The 20,926-nt window shown below is 43.8% G+C and overlaps 1 protein-coding gene across 2 annotated transcripts in view; it reads left to right on the top strand.

The window, feature by feature from the left end:
* Nucleotides 1–6,403: 6,403 nt before the first annotated feature.
* LOC311494285 (forkhead box protein J3-like) overlaps nt 6,404–20,926 on the top strand; it is a 62,872-nt gene continuing 48,349 nt past the window's right edge. The window contains exons 1-3 of one of the 2 annotated variants that reach the window (XM_084553249.1): nt 6,404–6,429; nt 14,171–14,294; nt 14,572–15,063. In XM_084553249.1, the coding sequence (XP_084409375.1) occupies nt 14,686–15,063 (378 nt within the window). In that variant the 5' untranslated portion in view covers nt 6,404–6,429; nt 14,171–14,294; nt 14,572–14,685. Of the gene's footprint in view, nt 6,430–13,926; nt 14,295–14,571; nt 15,064–20,926 lie in introns of those variants that run through there. The other variant, XM_084553250.1, reaches the window with a different exon arrangement.

The raw sequence follows: 20,926 nt of genomic DNA, 5'->3' as shown, positions 1-20,926 counted from the left end.
CTAGCCAATGAGAGAGGAGCACACGGATGAGAGGGGTAGGGGAGGAGAGAGGAGGGGAGGGGGCCTGGTGAGGACGCGCGGAGTGCTCCCTGAATCAGTGCGACAAGTCTGCAGTGTGTGTGCACGAGACCGCGCACTTTCCGAACCGGTTCAGACCAGACGGAGGTTTGGCGGATACCGACAGCGTTGTCTCCATGCCGAAGTGGCAGGAAATCAAACAAGGTCACACAGCAAGTCGACTAAATAACACCTCGATGTTCTTTTGTGTCCCGCCCTCTCCACCACCCAGCCCCCCCCCCCCCCCCCCCCTGCGTCGACGTTTTAAAAGACTTTTATTTTTTACAAATAACTCGTATTTTTTTAGACGGCGGCTTCTCAGTGACATCCGGGGAACAGCTGTGTCGGCTGAGCGGCAGAAGGAAACACCTCACGGAGCGAGATTATGCGAGTGACCCACTTCTCGCTCTCTTCTTCTCTGTGTGGTTGTGCATAAAATACCACATGGGGGCGGGGGAAAGTCATTCTATACACATTATTTTTTTTTTTGGATCTGTTTGATTTACATCTATAAAAAAACAAGTCCATAGGGGGGAAAAAAACCAAAACAAAAGATGCTAAATGACACCCGAAGCTTTTAACTTTTTCTTAATTCACTGATACTCATGACTGCACACATTGCTTTATTATAAACAGGGACATCTAACAGCTAATTACGCGCAATATATTGCTTATTTACCAAAATGTTATAGGCTAAAAGCACACACTTAATTCTACGTCAACGCCAATGCGCAAAGTACTTCCTGTTTGTGTGCCCCCAAGCATTATGGGAAATTTAGTTTTTAGAATGTTGGTCTTCATCAAGCTCCAGGACTTGGATTTAGTTCGCCCTCGGTTGCTTTTACCTCCAACTTCACACAGACTACATGATGATGAGATCCTCAAATCAGGAAATTATATTAACCCATTTTGTGTAGCTAGTATAAAACACAGAGACATCCATAAAGATCTTGAAGTACTTGAGCAATGCGTAGTTTTACAGAAACACTGATTCCAATGTAAAATCACCAACGTGCCACCGATATTATGGTAAATAGATAATAATAAAAGGCCGGCCTTAGGCAGATGTGTCCCTCCATATGAGCTGGGTTCTGCTCAAGGTTTCTTCCTGTTAAAAGGGAGTTTTTCCTTGCTACCGTCGCCTTCAGGCTTGCTCTGGGGGTTTCAGGCCGGGCTTTGTAAAGCGTCTTGAAACGATTTGTATTGTTATTGACGCCATATAAATAAAACTGAATTGAACTGAATAATTTAACCATGCTTTTTATGTAGCCTGTTCCACATGTTGCACACATTTCTATGAAAGCTCTGTTAACTCCTGGATGATCCCCAGTGCTCTGACGGCATCAACATTTCTTCCTTTTTTTAAAATTTTTTTTTAATCAAACGAGGACGTCACGGAACACAAACATAAAAGCATATTCTTAAAGCAAGACTCAAAAACAGCACAGTGTCTGTGTTATTTCAAATTCCCAGCAGATGCAAGAGCAGCTCTCATCTGTTGAGTAAGCCAGGCATATTCTCGCAAGGGGTAGCTGGATCACTTACCCCTCGCACACCACTGAGATGAAACAGTGTGACCCAAAAATAACATTTTTGTATATTTTACCAACCCGGAGAGTCATCATCTCAGATCTCAGATAACTCTGCCTGATTATACATTTGATGGCAGTGTGTTATTTAGTAATGCTGTTTTATATTATTATTATATGTCTCTGTTTTGCTATAGTTGCAGATGTTGTTTCTTCCCCTGAACACGTGAGAGTTTAATATTACACATTTTCATTCATGCATTCCAAGTTTCAACTGTTTGAATACTGTACATGTGATTAAATAAATGTAAAACACAGCTATGCTGCACAACCAATAAACCTTCCACAGGCCTTCACACATAGAAACTTATTGTCTTAGGCTAGGGAGTCCTCTGGTGGTGGACTAACAGATTACAACAGAAAGCCCACAAGTAGTTTTTTCATTCTTTAATTTGTCTGTTATTAAAATAAATCTATTCATCCATACTGTAAATGCATACATCTGTGCACATATACATTCTATGTAGAAATTGATAAATATCAAGTAAGACAAAGAGAAGGACCGATAAATATAATATTATTAATATATTAATAATATTATATTAAATATATGAACCCTTGCAAGCAGCCCCAGCATCCTGAGGAGTGCAGCACTGAGTTGTTTTTGAGCCTAAAGCATCATGTGACCAAGCTCAAGTTGAAAAAAAATTTTTTTGTCTGTCTTATGTCTGTGTCTAAGAGTGTATTTCTTTACTGAATCGAACACAAGTGTTTCTGTGAAACAGCAACTAAACAGAGTAGTCACAATAATAGAAACAGGTGTTCAATTCAATAATACTACAAACCAGAACCCACAAAATTAAATTAATCAACAGCTCTCTCAGTTATTTGATTTAAATGCTAAGTACCATAACATTCATGAAGCTAAAATTTAGTGCAGGACTGTTATATTATGATGTATTCATTTTTGCTAGTGCACCTAATTAACTGACAAGTGGATATACACCAATCAGCCACAACATTAAGACCACTGACAGGAGAAAACCATCTTGTGACAATACGATGTTCGGCTGGGACACTTTTGGACCTGGCATTCATTCATGTGGATGTTTCTTAGACTTGTAGCACCCACCTAGACCAGACCAGGCACCCCCACCCCATAGCAATGCAATGACACTCCTTGATGGCAGCCTGACACAAGCACACACACAAAAATGGTTTAGGAACAACTAAGAAAAAAACAAGATGTTGACCTGGCCTCTAAATTCACTAGATCCTAAACTGATCAAGTATCTGTGGGATGATCCACAGAGGCCCCTCCCCTCAACCCATAGGACCCAAAGGCCCCCACTAACAACATTATATTGCCAGACACCACAGGACACCCTCAGAAGACCCATGTCCATTCTCTGATGAGTCACAACAGTTTTGGCGGCACAAGGGAGACCTACACAATATTAGGAAAGTGGTCATAATGTTATGCATGATCCGTGTATATTACTGACGTAGCAGTATAATTTACTGATCTAAAGTGTACTTGTAGGTGTTACCTCTGTAAGTTAAATCTAACAACACTTCTTCATTTTCTGTACATACATACTGTAAAATGCACATCTCTTTATTTCAGAATTTGAGTTCCTGAACAGAAGACGTCAACTCATTCGGGGAACACTTCACACCCCCTGAGGTTTCATGTTTCCACATAAGAAGATACAACAAAGTGAGTGAAACCAGCCGTCTGGTGTCAAGCTCCGCACGTGATGTACATCCTTCATAAGCAACATCAGACTTCAGTGTAAACTCAGGGACACATCCACCTCAACACAAATGACAAGTTAGTGGCCAAAACAGTGGTCTTCTTTCATCCTTTGGCGCTGTGGCACAAATTTAAATCTGTATTATACCACTGTCCTCTTTCCTGCATGCATCTAATGCACAAAGCACACTTTCCATGAGAAAATGACCGTGAAGTGCAGTTTACAGATGAAGCTGTTGTTGAGAGTGACGCAAAAGCAGCTGCTGTTTACAAGAGATGCCTTTGTCTGCTTCACTATTAATTCTCAGAATTGATTTGAACATTTTCGTACTGTACGTGTCTCTTTTAGATCCAAACGTCAATTCAAATGCGCATTGAGAGCCAATGTTTACACGCTAAACTTACAAGAAATAGACTGTATGCCGTAGCATTGTGAGCACTGACAGATGATGTGAATAACATTGATTATCTTATTATCATGGAACCTGTCAGTGTGTGGGATATACGCTGCCTGGCCAAAAAATAAGTCGCCACCTGGATTTAACTAAGCAAATAGGTACGACCCTCGGACAATTGCTGCATGGGTGATTATCTTTCAGCTGACAACAAGTTATTTAACCCCAACTGATGCAATGAGTAGCTTCTCATTTCTTAAACAACCATGTCCAAAGACACATCCTGTGGTTGTGGAAAAGATGTTAGTCTGTTTGAGAGGGATCAAATCATAACCCTAACCCTAAAATAGGGTTAAGAACTGTCCAACGCATTATTAAAAACTGGAAGGATAGTGGGGAACCATCGTCTTCAAGGAAGAAATGTGGTCGGAAAAAAATCCTCATTGATTGTGAGCGGAAATCACTTAAACGTTTGGGGAAATCAAATGGAAGAAAAACAACAGTAGAACTCAGGGCTATGTTTAAAAGCGAAAGTAAGAACATTTCCACACGTACAATGTGAAGGGAACTCAAGGGATTGGGACTGAACAGCTGTGTAGCCTTAAGAAAACCACTAATCAGTGAGGCTAACCGGAAAAAAAGGCTTCAGTTTGCTAGGGAGCATAAAGATTGGACTCTGGAGCAATGGAAGAAGGTCATGTGGTCTGATGAGTCCAGATTTACCCTGTTCCAGAGTGATGGGGGCATCAGGGTAAGAAGAGAGGCAGATGAAGTGATGCTCCCATCATGCCTGGTGTCTACTGTACAAGCCTGTGGGGGCAGTGCTATGATCCGGGGTTGCTGCAGTTGCTCAGGTCTAGGTTCAGCAACATTATGTGAACAAAGAATGAGGTCAGCTGACTACCTGAACATACTGAATGATGTCACGGGCATATTCCAAGATGACAATGTCAGGATTCATTGGGCTCAAATTGTGAAAGAGTGGTTCAGGGAGCATGAGACATCATTTTCACACATGGATTGGCCACCACAGAGTCCAGACCTTAACCGCGTTGAGAATCGTTGGGATGTGCTGGAGAAGGCTTTGTGCAGTGGTCAGACTCTCCCATCATCAATACAAGATCTTGGTGACAAATTAATGCAACACTGGATGGAAATAAATCTTGTGACATTGCAGAAGCTTATCGAAACAATGCCACAGTGAACGCGTGCTGTAATCAAAGCTGGATCAGAGCATTTCTAAAACTAAAGGTTCTTTGATAAGAATCAGACCATGGAGCAATGGAAGAAAGTGGATGGATCGTGTTTTCTTTTCCATCATGTGAATGGCCAGGTGCGTGTGCGCTGCGCACCACCGTGATCATCTATCAACAGAAAACAAGCCAACGGGTGCTGAGTGATGCTTTGGGTCCTGCCATTAATGTGAATGTGTTACTCTGACACGTACCACCTGCCTAACCATTGCTGCAGACCATGCACAACCTTTCCTGGAAGCTAAATATACCCTCAAGGCAGTGGCCTTTTTCAGCAGGATTTTGCTCCCTGCCACAAGAAAACTATGGTTCAAGGAGTGGTTTTAGTGAGACTGATGAGTAGACCTGACCTCCAAAGTCCAGGGATGTGCATGGAGGCCCCAACTCGTGGCTTGCAGGGCCTCAAATCTCTGCTGCGGATCCCTCAGCCCACCAGGTGACACGTTTTGGTGGCAAAAGTAGGACCCACACAATATTAGCCAGGCGGTCATAATGTTACACCTTTGTTAAAATGCAAAACAAACGGTCCGTGCTTGAAAATCTTCAACAGCTTCAACGAGGCTGCTGTGGCTGACGTCCTCTCCAGGTGGGTGTGCTGTGCCTCCACATCCGGCTCCTTCCTGTATTCATTCAACAAATTACAGGCACGCAGTCTAACAGGAATATCTCTCAGCGATAAGGAGGGGAATATATACAAGCAAACCACACATTTGTTGGTGTGGCAGAGCAGCGTAATGGCCCTGTCACATATTGAGCAACGTTGAAGCATTTTCCCTTATTCACAGTAATTCTGTATTTTGTGGCATCCTCCATTGTTTAATCCCCTTAATGAAACAGTTAACATGTTATATAATAAGGATTATGATCAATATGTTTTTTATTTAACAAATAAACTAGGCTAGGCAAGTGTGCACTAGGCTAATTTCTATTATTCATATTATAATCAACATTTATTTTGCTCTTAATCATGGTAGGCATGTCCTGGTAGAATCTCATTAATACTGAAATTGGGAACTAGTTGAATGGATGGATGGCATTTCTGTCTCTCTCTCTCTTTTTTTTTTTTTCCTATTGTGGTGCATGAATTTATCTTCAACGTGCTCCGGCTGGCGTTGGAAGTAGTTCCGGTGGTTCAGCAGCCGAGCGGAGCACACACACACAGAGAGAGAGACCCGGGATCTTCACGTTGCTGAGCGCAAACGCGAATAGCGGTGTCGAGTCCTCCCGTCATGACTGTCGAGTGGTGACCACGGCAGCGGTCAGTTTGACGCCTGCACAGCGCCGTGCACGCAGCCCGAGCGACGGCGCAAAACAAACGCACCGCTGGAGCTTTTGTCTTCGAAAAAGGGGGGATTTTCAATTGGCGTCTGGAGCTTCTGTATATACAAAAAAAAAAATATATATACATGTATTGAGCCGGTTCATGTTCATCTACGACGGTGAGTAGTCTGTGCATAAGAATTTCCGAATGTCACACGTTTTACAGGTCGGTGACAATTAGTGCCGGTCAAAGAAGTGCAGTTTAAAGCCAGCGGTTTTTTTTTTTTTTTACTTTAACGGCAGGCCATGACAAGTTCGCTGCATGTCACCGTGTGTGCACGCACGGTTGCATTTGTCTTTATGCCACGACGAAGTCAACTTCTGCAAGTTTAATAACGAGGGCTTAGACACGGCGGTAAAACGCTGTCAAGGAAGCGGCGCTTCATGAAAACAGTTATCCGAGTGGCGAGTCGTGCCGGACGCGCACATATGCAGAGGACTGTGCCGTTCACAGCCGAAAAGACTTTGGAAGTGGTAAGAGGGAAAAACACAGTGATGTGTCCAACTTCTAGCATTTTTTTTTATTTCTTTCTGCAGCAGGGGACGAATTTAGGAATCAAATACACGTTTAAAGACCTTCCTTTGGCAGGATTGTTGGGAAATAATGGGAATAAAAACAGGACAGATGATGAGTCTGGTGAAACTAATTGGCTTAAACTTAACCAACTTTTGAATTACAAGATAAAATATTACAAATACTTTTATTTTATATCAGCAGGTACTTCAAATTTGACATTGGCATGCATGCATTCATTATTATAATTACATTTTTAATTTTTTTGTGGAGTTTTGTCTCGTCTTGTGTATGTATGTATGTATGTATGTATATATATATTTATATATACGTGTGTGTGTGTGTGCACAAGTGCATATATCATATCATGTGTCATTGTTACTAGAGGCTCTCAGGTTCAAGTTTACAAAGGACATACAGTATAGAGATGGGAGAAATTCAAATTTACAGTGTAAGAGCTCATGTTAACATTTTATTTAAAGTTAAATTAATGTCCAGAAACGTTAGTAAGGCAGCGCTACAAATGGCTGTAATACATTTTTTTAATGAGGTGAACTTTAACAGTTCATTTGACGCCGGCTTAAATTTTGTAACTTGCCAAAAAAAAAAAAAACCTGCCCTCGGGTGCCGTTTTCATACATCAGTGCACGCAGGTTGGATTTATTCGCTGTTCTCCAAACTCCTGCACCTTTGATTCCGATTGAGGGACCATAAGCTCGCCATGAAAGGCGACCGTCTTCTACTGTAAGCGGTTGTTACCTTTCATCACTCTGCAGTGTGGACAGCCGGCCAGTGTACAACTTCATCTTGGCACGAATACACAGACCAGGGGAGGTGTGTGTGTGTTTGTGTGTGTGTTTTAGCGTGCGACAGAGTGAGGAAGCTTTTTGAGAGAACACCCTGCTCCTGATTTGGATGCGTCTCTAATTCCTATCAAGATGAGAGCTGTCTGAACAGATTTCTCTCATCATTATTTGCTCTGAGATTTACTTGTGCTTGTAAATGGTGTTGATTGAGGGTAATTTGGCTTTTTAATTGCTGAACAGCTGCCACACTCGCTGCTGATTGCCATTGTAGACTTTCTCAGTAGATCACTCATAGACCCCTAAATGCCTCATTAAAACGTAATGCGGAATCTCATGAAACGTGGAGAGAAGGGTCCCTCATAATGTTTTACTGATTTGTGTTTTATCATCGGAAAGGTCGTCGTAATTATCGTCAATGTCAGCAAATGCGGTTGCTGAGAGGGGAGTGTAGTAATGACTTTTTGAAAGTTGAATTAAGGGTTATTTGTGGATACACTACTGGCATTTCAGTCCCTTTGATAGAGATGAACTCCATATGCCAGTTTTTGAATCCGCCATGGCTGTCAAAATTTTATGTTGTCTCTCTGCATATTCATCACGCCTTCTAATGTATTCTTTTTGTTTGACTTTGCAAGTAATGTCGGCCAGTCTTTCTTTGCGGAGGGCAGGCTTGCCGCCCGATTAAAACGCGTTGAAGACCTGAAAAATAAGTTTAGTTAAACAGCTAATGTTTGCGAAGAAACTACACTCGCTTTCGTTTTCTTGCATTCGCCCCTTTTTGAAAAATAGTATTTAAGTACGTATAGAATCGGAAAACAATTCTTGCATCCTGGTGCCTGTGCTGCGTTCACACCGTTGGAGTTATTGGAAAACCCAGCATGCTCGACGTTGGCATGTATCATTCAGCAGTCTCTTTTTTTTTTTCCGCAGCTCATCAGTAAAATCCAATCTCTTCAACATGCTGTGCAGAAAATGTTTTTTGTCTTAAGTGCTGCGTCGACGCCTGTAAACCCACACGGCTCTAGGTTCACCTTTTTTTGTTTTTACGTTGCTGCTACTGCCGCCGCTGCTGCTACTGCCGCCGTCGTTACGGAGGATCTGTGTTTAACCTTGGGAAGATCTGTTTGCTTAATGAAAAACTTAATAAGCGACGATATGCTTTCAGCAAACACAGACACCCACACTGTCTGTTGCACGGATGGATGCCTGGGAGCCGTCTTCTTCTCATGAACGCTTCTGGGGCTGTTGGTTAAATGCCTTGCTTGCTCGGAGATATTAATGGAGGGAGAAGCTAGGAGCCCTTCAGTCTGCTTCAGTAATCGTCAGGCCCGCTGTGACGTTACTAGGCCATCGGGTCAATTTAATCACCTCAGGTCATATCAATAAAGAATCACTCAGTTAAAGTGATTATTGGAATCATATTAGAAGTAATTACCAGGCCGATATAAGCTAAGCGTTTATATTTACACACAGTATAAAATCCGGTATTGATTTACCTGTATACTGTAGCATAGCGGAGTCCTCTGTCACCAGACTGGGAAGGCGATCAATTTGACAATGCATTAGAGCGGACTTTCTCTCTTTTCGAGTACCTCTAAGTCCTCTGAGTGCTCCCAGTCGCTGTGATTTTTTGTCATGTCCCCAGGAAAGTACACGTAATTTCAATTCAAACGCAGCAACTCCTTTTATCTTGTCAAAATCCTCTTTGATTCTCTTAGGTAAGCATTGCTGGGGTTTGAAAAAGGGAAGACGTAAAAGATAAGATAGGGGATGATCACTTTTAAGGGGCTGTCATTTGCTTTGCTGCCAGCGACAGGAGTTCAGTGGCGAGCCTTCGCTGTGAACCTGATTTTTTTTAAAGCTTTGTGTCTCACAGCGGCTCAGAGTGCCGTACTCTACTGGTTATGTTTTAATGAGTAACAATTGCTGGCCAATTTGCATGTAAAACAATGCAATTATAAACAAGCATCAAAAAGCTGTAATACTTCTAAAAAATGTAAATTAGCCTCCATTATAAAGCGCAACAAAACCCGAGCCATGCCTCCGAGCCAGGGCCTCTAGGTTTTGGATGCTCGCTTCCATTATTAATGCTATTCACAAGCCAAACTTTTTAGGTTGGTGCAGTTGGGCGCTTTAATCTATTTTTTGCTGTAAATTAATGAATTTTTAAAGAGGACTAGTCCTCGCTGAATAGCGCTGGATGTGGGAATGTAGTTGGGAGTCGTGGTGACGCAGTGCTATAGCCCCCTTTACTGTGCAAAGCACAAGTTCACAAACAGCATCCCATCTCTCTCCTGGGACCGCTCGTTGGGGGAGTTTGCCGAAATGCTGCACTCCTATGTTTTATTTATGACAAAATATGCCTTTTTAACTTCGCCGTTGTCAGAGTCTCGAATTCTGATAGCTTTTTCCTCGTCGGCAGTGGTAAGTCTTCTGGGTCGCCGGCTCCCTCTACCTTGGCAGATGTTTTCAGGTGTTATGTTCTGTGTGGGCTTAGCGAGTTAAATATTTTATTCCAGGCCTTGAGGGGATTCAGTGGGAGAACGCACTGATTTTTATTTATTTTCTTTCAATCGGATTTTCTTTCAGACTTGAGAGAAATGGTGCGTTCTGTTTCATCTGAGATGCCACTGGATTGACTCGGTTGACACGGGCCGGGCCGTCGGTTTGCCACACACACCGCTGATTGAAGTGTTATGGATAAATTATCACCCAAGTTCGATTTCAAACATTATTTTTGCTTGACCACTCGCCACTCGTTTACTGTTTTTTTTGCTTGCTTTTTTTTTTTTTTTAAGGACTAAGGCCGCAAATGTATCTCGCTTTGAAACAGTGCGCCACATCGACGCCTCTCCAGGTCTCCTTTAGAAATAAGCAGACAGTATCAAACGATAATTGCTTAACCCAGCTCCATTGAGGGAGGAGCAAACAGCCACCGCGAGGGCCGCTGATTTGCCTTGATATCTTATAATTGAACCTATTCAGGGGTATGTTTTCTGGTGCCGAAGCAGAAAGTAATTAAGACGTTCAATACTCCTTTTTGGACCTTTTCCTCCTTCCTTTGAATGGCCCACACTTCTAGACATGACAGCGCTCAGTATGCCTGCCGACTTTCTTTTGACACATTAGCCTTACCCTTGCCAAGGCAGTCCTTCCCAGAAACCCCCTCTGCTCCGCACGCTCCGGGTGGGTATTTTGTCACTGCTTCATTTTCCTCTGAAAATATTTTGATGCCTCTTTCCTTTGGCTCCCTCCTCCCCCTTCCCTCACCCATCCCCCGTCACTCCATTCAAAGTTCTCTATTAAAATGCAGAACTGTAAAGCCTCTCTCAGTCTAAAAGCCTGCTAGCAGCGGGGGACTGTTAGCTGTTAGTGATGCATACAGCTGAGTGAGTGCATCACAGCTACAAAGTCTAATGGGTGAATACATTCAATCACACACGTACCCTCAACTCTTTTAAAGGGACAATGTTCCCAGCCGCTGAAAAGCTCCATCCACAGTGCAGAGAGTGATGTATTTAAATTCTGTGGAGATAAAAAGATGTCTGGTTCATAAACGTCCAAATTCTTGCTCCTCTTTATTTTTTTTTTTAAATGCTTGTTATCTTTTCTTTAAGTGCCAGCTAATACCTCGCAAAAATAAGAAAGTTAACTTTTTTTTATGTGCTTTTTTGGTGTTGGTTAAAGATAAAAATTCTTCTTTTAAATCCATAATTTGAGCCTCTTCTGATACCCGCTAATGCTAGCCAAACATCCATCTCCGCGAACACGTGTTCCTGTGGCACATTCACACTAAAACCATTCAAACTATTTAATCAAACCCAGCTTTTCTGTATGATCCGTTGCCAGAGTACCCCCCACCCCCCCTTTCACCACCTTTATTTCCTATTCAGCCGGCAGCTCTTTGAAATCCATCTCGTCCGTATGTAGTTTTTAATATTTCCTGAATAAGTTCAGAGTTGAATGTGTGTGCACGCATTTTTTTTATAGTACGTGTTGGAATTGCTTGCATGACTTCCCAATCATTGCGGTTTTTTCAATTTATCCTCCTCTATGAATCAACAAGAGGCTCAAGGTTTGTTGTGTGTTTGCATTTTGTATTTGTAGGCGTGCAGTAACTACATTTTTGAATTAAATACGTACATTTTGTTGGATACAATATGGACAACCTGGTGAGAAGAAGTAATACAAGTCCTTATGTGCTTATGTACAGTTTTAATTGCCACAATAATAGGGCAATATAAGAAAGGTGTATGGTTTAAAAGTGATTATATTATATGATATTATGCACCATTATCAACTTTATAGGTGGTATAAATCTTAATGATTTATGCTGATTGACTGTATTTTTGTTTTCTACTCGCATATCTGTTCATACAATGCAGCTACAGCAATAAGCAATGATCAAATTAGAGTCTGTTTTCTACATACAGCCACTTCAGTGCACCCTGATCGCCATGAACAATTACCCGAGTTGAATGAACCACCTGTACGGTGAAGTACGAAGCAGTCGTTTCATGTAACCGTGCAATCTGTACAATACAATGCATTTCTATAGAACTCCGACAGCCCCAAGACAAGCAGAGATGCACTGCGAGCTGCCTTCTGCGGCGATCATTGTTCTCCCCTGATACCGTGCAGGCCTCTGAAGCTGATGCGGAACACACAGATTTCAAAAACAAAAGGCACAGTGCCGAGGTTAGCCCAGTCACTGTGGGACCAGTTGACTGAGTCGACTAGGTAATTGGTTGCGTCTATCCGCCCAGCGGGGGCCCTCTCCCCAGAAGCCAAGTCATGCCCCTCCTCTTCTCTCTCCCTGCTCTCTTCTATTACTCATCATCCCAACACCTCACCAGGCTAGCGGTGCGAAGCTTCACCGTGCCGCCGTGCAGCCAGCCCACGCTCCCAAACTTCTCAACAACAACAGCCGCGGCAGCGCAGCAGGTCGGGGCTTGTGGCAGCCTGATTTGCAGCTTGAGCCTCCTTTTAATGAGGGGAAAATAAGTACTTGTTGTTCTGTGTCTTGTGTGTCACCACCCCCATCCCCACCTACCCACCACCACTAACACAAGCAATGCTACCTTCCCTTCAGCGAAAGGGAAAAAAAAAAATAAAAAAAGAGAAAGAAGGTGCACTAATTAAGATGGCTTCCTGGGATTTGGAAGAGGGGGTTGGCTATGGCTTCTCCCACAGTGGTAGGGCCTTGAGGAGGAGATGGGGGTGGTGTTGTGCAAGGGGCCTCATTGGGCATATCTCTTCTCTCGGCTCCTCTTTCCTTCCCCTAGTCCCACTGCCTGGCTTGTTTGGCTCGATGCGTCTGCTGCTAAACATATGTGTTTTTTTTTTCTTCTTGTAATTAAGCAAGGTTTTCAGAGAGGCTGGGTATTTCCCTTCTTCTTTCTCATCCTGGTACTCTTGATTCTCCAGGGGGATTGGTGGAAAGAGAGACAGAAGGGTTTGTGTTTGTCTTGCTAGGCAGGCTCATTGAAGTTCTTCCACCTTGATCATATACAGCGAGCATGAATGGAGAATGCGTGGGCCAATGGGCTCTTTGTTATTCAAGGACATTCGAAGGTTACCGCATGGGATGGCGATAAAGGCTTAGAGATAGATTTCTATGTCATTACGAGGTTGAATTCATCCAACTATTGTTAACTATTCACCGGCAGTGGTCCTTTCTATATGCATCCCTTTGGAAAATCTCATAAGATTGCCCGCCCCTCTCAGCAATGGAGGACGTTTATCTTCCAAAATAACTAAAGCAGGACAAGTTCCTTTGTTGAATCAGAGCGCGGTCTGAACATCTTCACTCCTGTGATGAGTAACAGTTACATGACATTCTCAGTCCAGTAGTGACAAATCTCCGACCGACTGAAGCACAGAACAATTGGTGAGTAATTTTACTTTGCATGTACCAAAGGATTGTTTTGCTCTGATTCACGCTCAAACTCTTTGCAAAAGCCCCCACGACTAAAAAAAAAAAAAAAAAAAAACTCTGTTAAACACAGGACGAGCTTTTAAGTTCAGTGCAGCTGCTCTAAAAATAGCTTCCAAAAAATAAAACGCTGAGAGTTTTTTTCATTGTTTGCGCACGTCCGAGAGGGATCTGAGACTCCGAGGGGCGAGTGGGGTGGGCTTGGAGTTGACATGAGAGTGAGGCACGTCGAGAATCGGAGAATGAGAAAATGGTTCGTGGTGACGGTGGGATAGACAGAGAGGGAAAGGGGACGAGCCTTTCAGCTCCTCTGGAGGGTTGGAATTCCTCCCGAGCTGTTCCCCCCATTTGGCAGGCACTTGTGAAAACAATTCCCCAGCTTTTAGTCACTCCGCAGATCCAATTGCCATTTCCACTTTGGAGGGAACGAGAGTGCGAGGCAATCCGGATAGACAGAACACAGAGCGAGAAAGAGAGAACAGTTTTAATCGGGTTGGACAGATGCCGAGGCCAGTTGAACGGTTGTGCGATATTAATATCTTATGAAGGCTGTCTGGCAGAGCTGGGCTCACCGTCTTGTGTGGTTTTCTGTTTGTATGTTGCAGCAGCGGCCATTGCAGTGGCTAAATGAAGAACTTGTGAACATGCACGAGGGAAGGACGCTACCTTTCACTCCGGTGACTTCCCCAGATGCTTTGGCCCAAAGAAAGATGGAAAGGAATGGGAAGAGTAAGGCACTCAATTCATACCCAATCTCCCATTTGTTTTCTAATGTGTAATTAATGGATTAAGCCCATTCGGTGAAAGATTTGTCATATCCGTTTATGTGCAGGGTTAAAGACCAAGTAATGAACATGCCAAAATATTTAGCTTTTCATTCTACGAAGCTAAACTGTATGTGGAAAATAATGTGGAAGTTATCATCTGTGTGTCTCTGCCAAGTGTGCTTTCTGCTCCAGCTAACAGAGATGAATAGGCATAGTAAACAAACCTCCTGCTCTTCCAGGCTTGAGCCAAGACTGCTGCACAGAACCCATTCAGTGAGCCAACAGGGGATCCTCCACACGCCACGTAGCTGAGCCGCTCACCTTCCCTTTTGACCCCTGAACCAATAAGCATTATGACCTCTGAGCTGGAGAGCAGCCTCACTTCAATGGACTGGCTTCCCCAGCTCAGCATGAGGGCGGCCATCCAGAAGGCGGACGCAGGGCACCATCACGGCCACCTCCACGGGCACCACCACCACCACCACCACCACGGCCACGGGCACCATCACGGGCACGGACCTGGTAAGAAAATCGTACACCTGGAGCCGGGAACAACGCTGGACCAAGAGGAGGCTGCGCAGCACAGGGATGGGAAACCTCCCTACAGCTACGCCAGCCTCATCACCTTCGCCATCAACGGATCGCCGCGCAAACGGATGACCCTCAGTGAGATCTACCAGTGGATCTGTGACAACTTCCCGTACTACAGAGAGGCGGGCAGCGGCTGGAAGGTAAGACAAGACAGAAATTATGAACTATGTGAGCCTGGCCCTGTAATATCTGGTATTAACATGTGTCCTGAGTGATTGGAGCACAAGTTGCCAGCTTGAAATGCATGTCTTCACATCCGGATCAGTTTTAAGCACTGTATGTAAATAAAATGCGACAGGATATGGTTTTACTGCGCTGTTTGCAGCAGTGAAAGAAAAAAATGCCATTAATAAAGGTCATCGTTGAGGAAATACAACTTAACGCCACATGGCTGCACTGCAAACATGAACACGTTGGTAATTAATGTGGACAGCATTTTCAAAGGCACTCAGTACTAATGAACAGACAGCAACAGTGCTTTGGCCCTGTCTGGCAATCCCTCATAATTGGAGTTGTGTTGGGGGTGGGGGGGTTGTTTTCTGAATGAATGACTCAAAACTCTGCTTATACAGAGGATGTTGGCCGGGTAGGTCGGTCTGTCAATGTGGCTGGGACACACTGAGTGTTCATACTCTGAAAGGACTGTGGTCTCTAGTTGCCCAGACCAACCTGAAATGTGGTCTGAGCTAACAGATCTTGAACGTGTCCTTAGTGCGCTTTGTGTTTACAGCGCCTCACTTGTGATCAGATCACTCATGTTACAGCAGTACCAGGTCTGAACACATATATATTATATATTCCAGCTTCGTAAAGTTCATGTGTTAATTGTCAAAGCTTACGTTTTTTTTATTTTATTTTTTTTATATCTCCTTAATTCTGTACGAAACATCCAGTTTGCAAGCTGCAAATTGCAGAGTTTAATCAGGTGCAGTGGGATTCGTCTAATATTAAAGGGGAACTACTGTTTTATACAACCTGGACGTTATTTCTAGCATGAAATACGGTCGTTTACTCACCCATATAACTTTTGTGTCATTTGCGCTCGTTTAGGAAATAATTAGATCAACGTAAATCCATATAGTGGGAGTGACTGGGGCACCGAGACGCAGCCTCTAAATAACGCATTATCTGCCGCGAAATTCGTTCATTTCACCAATATTTTCTTATCGTACACTAATGCTATTCCCCGTTGAGTCCGGAGTTAGATGTTATCATCATCTGGGGTCTGTAGATTGACCTATAGACCCCAGATGATGTCTCCTGACCTGGATGTAATCTCTGAGCGGTGCACGCACCCGCGGTGGTCGGCTTGTTTACCTGTAATTTGCTACTGCTATGGTTCGTCCACAACCTCAGAAATGGAAAGATATTCAGCCATGCCGCAAAAAAACTAGCAGCCAAAATATTGGCGAAATGAACGAGTTTCGCGGCAGATAATGCGTTATTTAGAGGCTGCGTCTCGGTGCCCCAGTCACTCCAACTATATGGATTTACGTTGATCTAATTACGAGTGCAAATGACGCAAAAGTTATATGGATGAGTAAACGATCGTATTTTATGCTACAAACAAGGTTCAGGTTGTAAAAAACAGTAGTTCCTTTAAGGAATAACTTTCGGTATCTCTAATACTCTAGTGGATCCAAATGAATCACGATGCGCTTGGCCTCTGATCAGGTGGTTCATCATAAAAGCTGCAACAGAGAGTATTTTAGGAACTTGGTGTATTATAGAACAGCATTTAGATAACTCACAGATTTTGGATTCTGACTGACGGATATTAAATTAGCTAGGTATCATCATCTGTCTAACTCTGTGACAGCTGGGGGAGGTGATGACAGGACTTTCTATAAATTAGAGGGTTTTACATCAGTCTGTTCCAGGTTTGGACCAACATGCCACTGGGACTTGGATCTACTCGAGTATGAGGAGTCCATTATGTCAATAGAACTCTTTAAGTTTCTCGTTTCATTATTTATGACTTATACATTTTTAAACCCAGATTTGATAGAAATTGGACTCGGCGAGCAGGTTTTATACCGGGTACGAATTTGATCACGTCCTATTGAACCCGTAACGCCGCTGCTCGGAATGCGCAAACCCGATCCGGTTGTTTCCTGGAAGAGGAAGGGAAACCTTTTAGTGAACCGCGAATGATTGACAGGTGCATTTCGCCTCATTCAGATGACATTATTAAATCCTTATGCAAATGTAGCTATGCAAATCCTGGCTAATATGAGCAGAAAGGTGGCTGTGTTATTGGAGACAAATGAATAGATCCCTGCGGTTGTGTCTTGGGGATTCTCTGCCTTATTAGTGAAGAAGGGAATGGATATAGTCCTTCCACTGACACACTGAAAAGGCTGTCTGCAAACTATCAACCAATTCATCTCTCTGAGAGCGGGAACATTTTTCTTCTCTCATTATTTCTCCCTCTTTCACTTTCTATCTTCATCTCCCGAGCACTTGCACTCGGCTAAATCCCCTCCTCTCTCCTTCACTCTCTTAGTCACTCACTCCTCTCCACTCTCCTTCTTTTCCCTTTTCACGAACTCGTGTTTGTTCCCCGCCTGTAATCTTCAGCACACCGTTCCCCGAGCGGAGGTGCATGCCAGCAACGGAGACAAAAAGGTTATGATACAAGCCAGGTTGTGCTGGCAGAGCTTCTTATGCCTGCATTTAGGATTCAATCAATTAGTTTTTCTGTTCGGAGAGAGGGGATGAGGGTTACAGAGACCTTTCAGGCTTTCTCTCGCTGCAGCTCACGACTGCATTCTGCTGCTGGTTGTGTTTTGAGCGCCAGGATGTTTCAGTATCTCATAATTACACCGCTAGATTCATTGATTTGTGTGTGTGGCTGCATTCTAGTAGCATCATTAAGCCACAGCGCTGATGGCGTTGTGGTTTTCTTTTCACATGTTCTGGCATTTGTCCACGATACCACCAGTACACTTTGTTTTGCAAGAAGCCTAACCCACCCAGAGTTGTGTTGCTTTCCACCGAGACCAGGCCCGTATGAACATTTTTTTTTTTTTAGTGTAGCAGCGTTTGACAAAAATATATTTTACACTTATTAAAATCTGCAAACAAAGACGCTCGTTTAATCTTGTGTGATTTCACTGCCATGTGCATGAACAGGTATTTTCGAAAGCGTGTAAAGCAACAAATTAAGTCCCAGTTCTGCATTAGTCTGTAAACTTTTTGCTTCCTGGGTGACCAGACTCGGCACAGTGGGTCTCGCTTCATACCAGCCGTGACCGTCACAGAGAAAAGTTACATAAGTCCGGTTCATTCCAGTTCAGGTGATTGCTGTCAGCTGCACACAGCGGGATGCAGACACGGAGATTGTCTTGCCACCACGTCGGGCCGACGACGTCGTCGGCTCTCCGCAAAGACGCGCTCTCCGCGAGTAACACACATTTTCGGAAGATGCGCCTTTCTTTTTTTTTTTTTTACCGAATGCACCGACTCGAGGCGAACGCTCTCAGAAAACACCTCATACGTGGTCTGTCGTGTTTGCCGTCTCCTTCACCCTCTGCCACACACGGGTGCGTGCACACACACACACACGTACACACAAGCCAGCACACCCACAGAGAGGCTCCCACTCAGGTAGGCAGTGTACGTGTGCAGTCTACAGATTACGCACCGGGAGCTCAGCAGGAGATGAGAAGGGAGGGAGAGAGGGAGGGTGGGTGGGGAGGACTGTCAGAGAGCAGAGGAGAGTTTTACTACCCAGCACACGCACTCCGTCTGCTCTGTATGATAATGTGAGAGTGCAGGAGCGGCAGAGTTGAAACCAGGACAACGCGCAGTCACAGACGTGTCCGCGCAACTTCAACCCACAAACACACACACATCCAGAATGACCACTCCACGTGCTGCATTTACACTAGATTTACATCTAGTGCGCCGCTTCCCGTAAGAATAAATGCAGAGAGCTCTTTTCATCTGTGATGATGAGAAGCTCCTTCTGTAGCTGTGGAGGAGGTTCTGCAACAACAACAACAACAACAAAAAAGAAACATCATGAAATTAAATAGGGCATGCATAAGCAATTTGTTTATGGAGCTTGCTGGCGCTTCTAACTTGTGCATGCATACCATATCTGTGTTTTGATTAGTTTTTTTAAGCAGAGGACTAAACTCCAGTTGATTGCAAGCCGCGTTGCATCATGCTGCGTCATCCTGGTGTTATTTTCTATCGCTTGGAACAGCGTTATCTCCCCTATGTTATCTTTACCAGCCTCTCCCTGCTGTCTCTGGCTGTGTCCTACGCTGTGCATCGCTCTACTTTCCCATGCCCTCTGCAGCCCCCTCACATCCCTTTCACACCCACATGTCTCTCCACTCTTAGGGTGCATTTAAAGTACTGCGGGACATGGACGCCTTTACCTATGCACGTAGCCAGCGCCGGTGCGAGCCATTTATACTTGTGTGTTAGCCAGTCTGGCTCGCTCTGTAACAACGCCACCCGAACACTAGTCGGCGCTGTGTCTTTTTTGCTAGTCGGGTTAATTTTTGTTTCTACATTCTGCTTCACTTTCAACAATGGCGACTGAAACTCGAGTCATGAATATGCTTGTACCTTCGAACCTCACTCAGTTAACCTTTCCTTGATGTGTTCCATTTCAGTTGACCTAAAACAATCAATTCAAAAATTGCAGAGAAGGAGAAGCAGATGGAAATACTAAAGCGGAAACTAAACTAAAGCGGCACGTACTTACATTTCTTAGTAGGTGCACGTCAGGCTACGCCGTCAGGGTCTGCGTATGGTCTGTGTAGGGTCTGGGCTGTTGCCGTAGCTACGGCGTTAAATTGACGCAGAAGCCTAAACTACCTATTAGCAGCATGAAACCACTCAGGGTTTTCTTTTTCTTGCTCCCTGTCTCGCTTGTCAGTCTGTAAAATTGTCTCATTCAATTAAGTGAGTTTTTTTTATTGGATAGTTTTGCAAATAGAATTACTACCAGGAAGAAAGGAGGGTAATGACATGCAGCAGCTGGGGGCAACCGGGGACTAGACTGCTGAGGGCACCTTCGTCCGTGTGCCATGCGCCCAGACCAATTGGCCGTCCTGTCGACCGCTTTAAAACAGGACTTTAAACTCTAAAACCTGACCTTCACCATGTGCCCTACAGTATTTTCTCTTCTATGTTTTTATATTTTTATCTAAATTAACTTTTACGTAGGCCGGTGAAGTATTATTTATAGTGTATTGTCTTTTGAAAAGATTTCAAGTCTTGGTGAAATCACATTTTCTTCCTCGGTGGATAATAACTGCTGGGGTTTTTTGAAAAAGATTAGCCGGTTGACAGTTTTGTAATTTGTTGCTTTTGGTAATTGTGTATTTTAAGTCGATCATCTTTGGGTTTTGGTTTAGCGGTCAGACAAAACAACCAATTTCATGATTTGACTCAGAAAACTGACAATTTACATTTGAAAGACTCTGATCAATTAAATTCTTAGATGACACATAAATTGTGTTATTCCACTCATGCGGAAAATGTGGACTACTCAAAGCTCATCGTGTTATTTAAATGTGAAGGTCCTCCCATGTTTTTCCTCTTGAGAAATGCAGCCTTCACCTCTACCTTCACCAAATGGCTTATTACAGCCTGTGCTGACTAACCTGCTCTCTTGCGACCCCTGTGGCCCCCGGGCAGCCAGGCTAATTGCCTGCGAATTAGCAAGGCCTAATGTGACGTTGTAAAGGGCAGCACTGTCGCAATGGCCTTTGGCCTTTGGCTGAACACCACATGTCACAGACAATCACCTGATATGAATCAGCACTAGGCCATTATTCTGGTTCCCTTCCTCTCCTCCCTGCTCTACGGGGGCTCTGCGACTGAGCGCAGTGGAGGATGATGCTCAGTGTCAAGTATACTTATGTATGTGGAGGAAGTCTGCTGTCATTGGCTGCTGGAAGTCATTATGTGGCTGGAGCTGCACTGAAGTTTGTGTCTCGTGTGTGCAACCGGTATTTCACCACTCTAGTATGCTTGTTG

Source organism: Chelon labrosus (assembly GCF_963514085.1).
Source record: "Chelon labrosus genome assembly, chromosome: 10".
NCBI lineage: Eukaryota > Metazoa > Chordata > Actinopteri > Mugiliformes > Mugilidae > Chelon > Chelon labrosus.
Note: the sequence above shows the minus strand (reverse complement) of the source record. Positions and strands in the feature narration are given on the sequence as shown.